The sequence below is a fragment of the Babylonia areolata genome, chromosome 1 (assembly GCF_041734735.1).
Source record: "Babylonia areolata isolate BAREFJ2019XMU chromosome 1, ASM4173473v1, whole genome shotgun sequence".
Classification (NCBI taxonomy): Eukaryota; Metazoa; Mollusca; class Gastropoda; order Neogastropoda; family Buccinidae; genus Babylonia; species Babylonia areolata.
The window spans coordinates 3066566-3075751 of NC_134876.1; the positions used below are offsets into that span (position 1 = coordinate 3066566).

A 9186-nucleotide genomic window follows, 5' to 3' on the forward strand; every position below is an offset into this window, starting at 1 on the left:
AGTTGATGAATGAATCGTCATCAGATGTCAAACAATCTCAACATCTTTTCACCAAGTGCAAGTCAAAACCCAGGAATTTGGAATAAAGGAAGGGAGATAATATCATAATGTACCAAATGGCAGCAGCCCAGTAAAGAAAGGGGCAAAAAGAAAGATTCTGATTCCCTTGGATTGTTTCAAACACCAGCTGACATTTCCATAAGTGGCAGTAACAGATTTTTTTGTAATACTGAAATGTTTGCAACCATGGTCCAGGAGCTACTTTATCATAAAGAATAAACAAACAATCACAAATATAATCACCAAAATACCAGTGTTGAAATCTGTTCAACACAGAAGTACTCCAATCCGTGAATTTCAAACACACACAATGGCAATGGACAGTTAAAAAGCAACAACCAAAAACCACTTCCCTGTTTTTTAAACAGCTCTTTTACACGCTACACAATATTGCAACTTCAAACATTTCACCAGTTTCATTTTAAAAGGTTGTTAGCAAACATCAAGAAATATATACAAAATATCTCTTTACTTTTTCAGGGATATATAAAAAAAAAAAAGAACCCTCTGTAGAGTCTAAAACATGTGCAATTCTCAGTAGTCTTTATTAAAGCTGGACCAGTCTAAAATGAGAGTGCTGTGTTACAGAATAAAAAGATTGATGTCAAAGAAAGATTAAAAATCTGTTGGAAAACAAAAACAAAGTCTTAAAATGTGTTGGAAAAAACAACAACAAAAAACAGAACTAAAAATTTGTCTATTTTTAGACCTCTGCAAAAAGTAAAGATGTACCTCTCAGCACTGTAGCATACACTTTTTAAAGCCAGATAATGTAAAATTCAATTATCCAACATGCACTGCACTTGTTGCAATATATATTATTTTCAAGGCACCCAAAAGTCAAACAAATTCAAATCTAAAGATACATAAAATATTTAGGTCAACACCTAAAATATACATAAAATATCAGCCCTGAAATTGCCCTTTTGTGGTTGGCTAGGCTATTAGCCACATGATTTGATTTGATATATAAGATATTTTGTTTTCTTAAAAAAAAAATCAAAAAAAAATCAGCTGCTGCCTAAAAAGGAGAACTTCACTGCTGCAAGCTAACATTATCCCCCCACCCCACCCCCACCCCCCTCCTTTTTTTCACAATGATTGAGCAGAGAGAACAACAAACAAACAAAAAACACAGACAAAACCAAATTTTCATTACACTTCACCGCTGCATATCAGCTGTTGCAAAAACAAAATAATCCACCCCAGGCCCCCCCCCCCCCCAAAAAAAAAACCCCGAGCCCTCTCACTTCCAAGTCAGAATTTTCCCCGGCTGCTGTCTCACTCTCCAGTACAGAGTCTTGGTGAGCATGCTGTAGATGCAGGGTGTCTGTTTCTTCTTATCCGTGTCGGCCCGCAGAGGGGTGAAGGACATGTACTGGTGTGCCACGATGTTCAGCGTTTTGGTCAGCAGCTGAAGGATGTCGTGAGAACCATCGCACTGCTCCAGCACCGAGCACAGTGCCTGGACGAACCAGGACCCATCAGTCGGGCGACGGAAGGCATAATAGCCTGAAAAAAAAAAAGCAGTGAGAATGGCTTGGCCAAATCAGATCATCTAGAAGTACAGCTGCACACACGGAATCAGACACAGGGGCATGTACATAATACGCATGTGCATGCATGCGAACACAGACACACACAAACACATACACGCACACACACACGCATGCACACACACACACACACACACAAATAATGCACACATAGAGTAGACGCACTCTGCCATGGTAACAGTCAAAAGAGGTAACGCACAGTCTTTGGAGATGATACCAAAGTTGTCAAAGCTAAAGCTGAATGACGGTCAAATCAAGTCATGACGCTCATAGCCCAGCTAACTACAAAGAAACCATTTCAGGGCTGTCAGTCCTGAAAACTAGTAAAAGGAAACCCAAAATAATGTTAAAGGATCAATTAACTCATTCGGCCTTGCGCCCGAACAGTGCCCTGATGTCAAAATCTGTTATGCATAATTGGTGTATGCATTTCTACATATGCACAAACCACAATGGGAAATAATTTCACAGTATTTCTGGATGTGTACCCATGTGTCAATGTGGAGGAAAAACCAGTCAGTAGGGAGGATTTAACAGATCCACTTTCATTTAATTTTCGTAGAGGTTCCCCAGTTATGTTTAGCAAGAACCACATGCGCGCAAGCACGTCTCCATTTCCTGTTTTTTTCCAGGCCACTGAAAGGCTGAAATTTTGTCACGGAAATCGCTGTACTGATGAAAGGATTCTGAACATTTTCGGTGACTACTCTTAAAAGTTTACAAGATATATTTGGTTCTACAATCACACCCATTGTTTGTTTTAGTCTTCTATGTTTACTTCGAGCGTGTTTCTTGTCACATTTCTGCCATTACGCGTTCGAACTGATCCATTTATAAACTCTGCTGAAAAGTTCTCCGAACTAAGGCAGTGCAAACTCAGAAAAGCTAGTTATGGTGGTGGGCTGCCCATCACATCTTATGACCTACCGCTCGTTTTGCAAGCAACGAAATGTCCACCACAAAAGCGGGCCTGGAAACCCTCCCTACTTTCTGTATATTCTATTCGTTTTTCCACAACAGTATGGCTGGGAACCTGCCCAGGCTGAAAACTCCTTAGGGTTGAAAGGATTAAAATAATGTTAAAAACACCATTTCATTCATTCATCTGACATAAAATCTAATTCAAGCTAAAAAATTCATTTCCTTTGAGAAATGAAAGTGGAAAACTGACTGTGACCTAATAACAAAATCCAGACATTAATCAAACATTTTCACAGCACTAACTACTTTCTTTCACAGCAAGGATACCTGGTGGGGTTGCACACATGATCAGACAATCTTTGAAGCATGGAGCAGGGGAGACAACCACTTCTGGCACTGGGGCATCCACCTCGTCCATCACCTCTCCTGCAGAATGAATGACCTTGACCTCTTGACCTTCATCCAGCTGGTCTCCTCGGCAGGCCTGCAAATGGATGACTTTAATATCAGCAAAACTTACAACCAAGAGCACTAATATGATAATAATGATACCATTAATATGATACTACTACCACCACTACTACTGCTGCTGCAGCTGCAACTGCCACCACAACTGCTGCCGCTGCTGCCATAACTACTATTGAATAATGATAACAACAACAACAATAATAAAAACAATAATAACAATTAAAAAATACTAATGTGAAATTATACAGCACCCAGGCCCAATCTCTAAATAGGGTTCTGGGTGCCTTGCAAAAGCAGGTTCACACTCAAATTGTTGCAGGGGACAACAACTCCATTACAAGAGGTGACACAAAGAGCCTACAGCCACATTTCAAGATCAGTCTCTCTGTATCTCTCTCACCCATAGCTCTCAGTCTCATACCTCCATACATAACCCATCCCTCTAACATGCACACTCACACACACACACACTCACACATGCATACACTCATACACACACACATAAACAAGCACATACACATGATTGTGATAATGATGATAATGATAATGACCTCTTTAAAGAGTTTTTAAAAGATTCACCATGGACTTTTCGTACTACTATTATGCTCTTGCTTTCTATTAAGAATATGAGGTTTTATCAAAATGAATACAATGTTTTCAGATATCTGATTCAATCATTCTTCATGTTAGCAGTTGGTGATCTGATTCAATTTCACATGACGCTCACAATGTTAATAATAAGAAACCAGATAAGATTTGAAATAACGTTGATAATAATCAGGTATCTGAATGAATCTCAATGATTGTGGGTATGACACAATAAAAACTTTTACTTTTCTTTTTTTAATCACAAACATCTTTCCTTTCTTCAATTCATACAATTGTTTTGTAATAAAAATCAGCCATTGTTTTACTTTAAAAAAAAAGGGGGTATGATGTTAGAATAAAATATGATTATTCAAAAAAAAATTATGAAATAAATGAAAAAGAAGAAAGAAATATCGCCATAAAGAAGATGATTAGGAGGGAGGGGGTTAAAGGTGGTAGTTGGGGGCAGAGGGAGGTTGGCACGTTCTTCTCACCTGTAAAAAGAAGAGGCGTGGTTTCCCCTTCAACGTCGGGCAGCTGGTGTCTGAGAAATGAAGAACCAGCTCTCGTGTTGTCAGGTAAAAATCTGTACAAAACACTACATCTTCCCGCACCCTCTCTGCCAGCCGGGCGTCTCTCTTCCCGTCCTGTGTTATCTCATCTCCGTGGCTGGACAAGGCCAGAACGAAGCAGTCCGAGTCAGAGTGGTCTTCTTTGGCAACTGAAAGCAGACGGGCGCAACAGCCGAGTGGTTAGAGCGTTGGACTGTCAATCTGAGGGTCCCGGGTTTGAATCACGGTGATGGCGTCTGGTGGGTGAAGGGTGGAGATTTTTACGATCTCCCAGGTCAACATATGTGCAGACCTGCTAGTGCCTGAACCCCCTTCGTGTGTATATGCAAGCTGAAGATCAAATACGCACGTTAAAGATCCTGTAATCCATGTCAGCGTTCGGTGGATTATGGAAACAAGAACATACCCAGCATGCGCGATATGCACACACCCGAAAATGGAGTATAGCTGCCTACATGGCGGGGTAAAAACGGTCATACACGTAAAAGCCCACTCGTGTGCATACGAGTGAACGTGGGAGTTGCAGCCCACGAACAAAGAAGAAGAAGCAACTGAAAGCATGTCCACACTGCAAGATAATAATCTTGTAGGAATTGAGTAATATGTTGAAAATACTAACGGCACACTCCATTCAAAACATGATGTAGATTAGCACAGCAAGGCAGACAGACAAGCATACAGGGAGAGACTGAGTTTGAAGAGACAATTCAGCAGACTTCCTGTCAGAAAGACTCTCTATTAATGTCTAGCCTGTTGTAATCTTTTGTATGAAAAAAAAAATCTTGTTTTTATCTTTTTGCCTGTACCTGTCTGCCTTTTTAAAGACATTTCTTCATGATACAACTGACACACAGAAAAAAAGAAAAACCTCACACACTAAAATGCATCAAAAGACCAGAAAAAAAAGGCAGAGGAAAGTTATTTTTCTTTTGGTGAAAATACAAGACAAAGAATATATTCTTACCATGTATGCAAACAGATGACAGCAATGGTATTCTTCTAAGTTCTGAATGCATGTGCAACATAAATGTGCAAGGTCAACAACATGTATGACAAAATATCAGCACCACAGATTTGTTCAGATATGTTGGTTTTTAAAGGAAGAAGGATGCAAGTCTGCCTTGGTCTTTTTCTCTCTTTATGTGGGTAATTAAAAAAGTCAATAAATTTGGATAACAAATAAAACAGGCATAATTTCACACTAAAAAAAAAAAAAAAGGGTATAAATTTAAAGCTTTTTCAATGTTTAAATCTCTCCGATCATCACAATAATTGCCTTTGAAATGCAGTCAAAGTAGAGAAGATAGAAAGACAGAATAAATTTATGGAGACAAAAGATGACATATCTAACCTTGCCCCAAAACATGCTTCAGTTCATGCAGTGTACAATCCCTGAGCATGCGCACTTCAAAACCCAAGGATGAGAAAGTACGAGAGAGGTTGTCTGCGTCGAGCTGACTCCCTGTCCGTCCCTTGTGACCGCGGAACGTTTCATTGATGATGATGAGCGCAATGCCGCAGCGACTGTGTGTGGTGTCATACTCGTCAGAATCATCCCACACCACAGGCTCTGAACTCTGGCACTCCTCAGAGGAAGATCTTGGGGAGCAAAACGCAAAGAAAAGTTGTTTTTTTTAAAACTTCATAAAAGATAAAGATGTGACATACAAGAACAGTGAACAATTTTTAACGAAATATATGTATGAATTAGGAGCATACACATCCACTGGAGCAAAATGTTTGAGGATTGATGCCCAATTTCATAACAATAAAAATCTATGTCACGTGGTAAGAATTGTACAATCCAAACAATAGGGCAATCAGAATTGTTGCATAAAACATATATATATATATATATATATATATATATATATATATATATATATATAAAGGCAGAAAAAACAGATTTTTCCGAATGCGAACATGAGAAAATAAATAATCCATTACTCAATTTATAAAGCTTTAAACTGAATCACAAAATAATCATATAAAATCATAATTCAAAAAGGTGACTTTGAAAACATCATGATCACAAAATATGCACACAAAAAAGATTTTATGGGCATTTTGTGTTTGTTTGTTTGTAGTTGTTTTTTTTATGTATTCTAAAAGGCTAAGCACATCAGGGGCTTTTTTTTTTTTTTTTTTTTTTACAATAGTGGAAGAATATTACTAAAACACCAGTTGCCATGGGGAAGTGGTTAGCACTGTGGACTGACAACTGGAATATTGTGGGTCTGAGGATCAGAGGATATTTTTCCTCCCATGGCCAGCGCCTAACAAGAGATGAGTGTGCTATGGGCTCAAATAGGAAGACTGGGACCGCACAGTCAAGGGTCATCCATTTTATGGATAAACCTTTGGAAATGTTGCTCAAATTTCTTGGCCAACACTGCAGGCATCTGTATCTCTCAGTCTGGTTGACTCCGGGACATATTATAAAAGTACAGCATTTTCAAGCAGTGCTAATTAAACCTAAATGTACTGCACCTTCATCACCCCCAAAATGAGTAAATGGAAAATAAAAACATTGGTCACAAAATTTTATAGTTTCAAGTTCAAAGTGTTAAAACATGTGGACCGACCCTCCTTACACTAAATCCCACCTGCTGTTGGAAAAAAAAGCAGATCACTGATCTTCACATAAACCCAATGTATAAATCAAGCGTTGAGAGCCGACCCCAGGATTGTGTAAAACATTAACATAGAATGGGGAAAAAAAGAAAAATTCTGTAGAAAAACAACAGTATCTTTGCTGTAGAAAGAGATTATGTTGAGAACACCAGCACTAAATGAGATCCCACAGTCCTCCCCTGGACAGAAGACCTATGGCTCAAAAGCTAGAGGAAAAATGTTTCTCAACGACAGAAGTACTCACATCAGTGATTTCACAGCTTTCTTGACTGACGATAAAGACATGGGAAAATCTTTCTCTGAAACAAAAAATGCATTCAAATGAAGACACACACATACATTTGTGCATGTGCACACACACACACACACACACACACACACACACACACACACACGAATCAGCTCAGAAGACAAAAAATCATTTTTTACTAATGGCTTCCCCACACTGTCATTCCAGCGTCAGTGGAAATCATGCTTCAAAGGTAGTAGAGCTGCTGGATGGTGTTCAGTTTTGTCTGCTTTGTGGTGACGCCTGGTGGGTTCTGCTCCAGTAGGGAGGCAGGCTGGAGAGGAAACTTCAAATTGTGTCAGGCTGACTTCAAGACTAATAAGATCAGCAGTCTCCACAGAACAGAAAGTAATATGCTGTGAGGACCTTTCAGTGTGTGCTACCAGAGCAGCAGCAGCAGCTAACAAAAGCTCTCAGATCACTCCATTCAATGATTTGGTGTAGGCTTCCAGTCCACACAGGCTGAATATATTTCTGTCGGTGCAGAAGCGGATGTATACTCCTTCTGCTTGTGTAATACGTATATGATGCTGTTCTCCTCAGCATTTCGAAAAACTTGCAGTTATTGAGGTGCATAGCAAACCATAGTAAGGCTTGGAATACAGAAAGTAAATAATTATGTAAGAAGTGGTGTAAAAGCCAGCGTAACCATGGCCGTTTCATGAAGGCCATGATATGTAACCCAGTGGTTCAGTCCCCATTATTTTGGCTATCACTGCTGCTGCTGCTGTTATAAAATACCCTGGTCAGCATCAAAATATAACAGAAAAGATTTCCGCCAAAGTTGTTATAACTCTGACAACAAACCAACTTATTTACATCAAGTACCTCAAAAAAAGTATATCTATCATACATATTTTTTTCTTTTCTTATTTTTTCTTCTATTTTCAAAACTGGTGATCAAGAAAGAATATCTTGCTGTCCTTTCCCGCCATCAGTTTTGCAGAATTCTTTGCCACCATTATTTGTGTGTGTTTTTTTTTTTTTTGTTTTTTTTTGTTTTGTTTTGTTTGTTTGTTTGTTTGTTTGGGGTTTTTTGGGTGGTTTTTTTTTTTTTTTGTTAGCATAATCAGAAAGTGGGGTAAATATTGTGTAAACTAGATAAAATCTTATATCAGTAGGAGTATTCCCACAATATTCTTCATTAATTCCTTTTAATCCATGCAAGTTTCATAACCATTTTCATCAATGTACAACAGTGTAATCAGGCAGAAGACCAGTTTCTACCATGTCCTCTAAACCATACATAAACCTGAAACAAATACATTACTTTGTAATTTACCTTTATCCACAGTCCCCATGGCTTCTCTGGGTTGTGCTATTTCCCTGCTGAGTAAGACTGAATATGTAATGCACACACACACACACACACACACACACACATATATATATATATATATATATATATATATACTCTTGTGTCCAGTTAGTCAGTATATCACATGTCCTGTAATAATTTCATTTTGATTTGCTGTAACCTTAGTTAATTTAACGTGAGCAATACTATGTTTTAACGCATTGGTGCAGTGTTTCTCCAAGATCAACTTGTAAAATTCTTTTTTTGGAGACTTTTATTATGCAAAGAAACTTGTCGATCTCTACCACTGCAGATAATAATCCATATATACATACCATCTGTTGCCTGGTTCATTCTTGCTGGTGATGATTTAAAATCGCGACATGCACGTTTCACAGGGAAAGAAGACAGAGGAAATACACCTGTGTTTAGCTAAATATGCCACATCTCTAAAACTTTCCTGCCAAAACGTAATCGAAAATATTAGAGTTGTAGATCTTCCGTTCGGAGTTACAGCCAATTCGTTCACAAGAGAGTTAAAATGAATTCAACAAGTTCAGGCACACTCTTCGAAAGCGAAACGAAAACAGTCTCTCCAGTTGCAAACATTGTCCTGTTAAGTATACCCAAGTTTGTCTCCCTTTCTAATCATCAAACGAACTTCAGACAACGACAAAACAGCGAAGAAGGATGAACACATCGTTGCACTTTCTATAAATAAATAAAGGAAAATGTTTAAAATATAATTATCGTGAGCAAGATTGGATTTCATTAGCTGCATTTTAAAAATTAAAATAAGAA

At 38.4% G+C, this 9186-nt stretch overlaps 1 protein-coding gene across 1 annotated transcript; it reads right to left on the reverse strand.

Moving 5' to 3' along the window:
• Positions 1 to 1305: 1305 nt before the first annotated feature.
• LOC143290883 (caspase-3-like) lies at positions 1306 to 8987 on the reverse strand. The gene is made up of 6 exons (XM_076600431.1): positions 8721 to 8987; positions 7044 to 7098; positions 5517 to 5764; positions 4088 to 4314; positions 2865 to 3021; positions 1306 to 1572 (listed from the first exon to the last, which is right to left on the reverse strand). The coding sequence occupies exons 1-6, from the start codon at positions 8737 to 8739 to the stop codon at positions 1307 to 1309; spliced, it is 972 nt and encodes a 323-aa protein (XP_076456546.1). The 5' UTR covers positions 8740 to 8987; the 3' UTR covers position 1306.
• Positions 8988 to 9186: the final 199 nt, after the last annotated feature.

What these genes read in the sequence shown, in the direction of transcription:
- LOC143290883 (XM_076600431.1), bottom strand. An exon ending in AAAGCTGTGAAATCACTGAT is followed by an intron (nt 5,765 to 7,043) that starts GTGAGTACTTCT and finishes TTGCTCCCCAAG; the next exon opens with ATCTTCCTCTGAGGAGTGCC. An exon ending in CACGCCTCTTCTTTTTACAG is followed by an intron (nt 3,022 to 4,087) that starts GTGAGAAGAACG and finishes ATCCATTTGCAG; the next exon opens with GCCTGCCGAGGAGACCAGCT.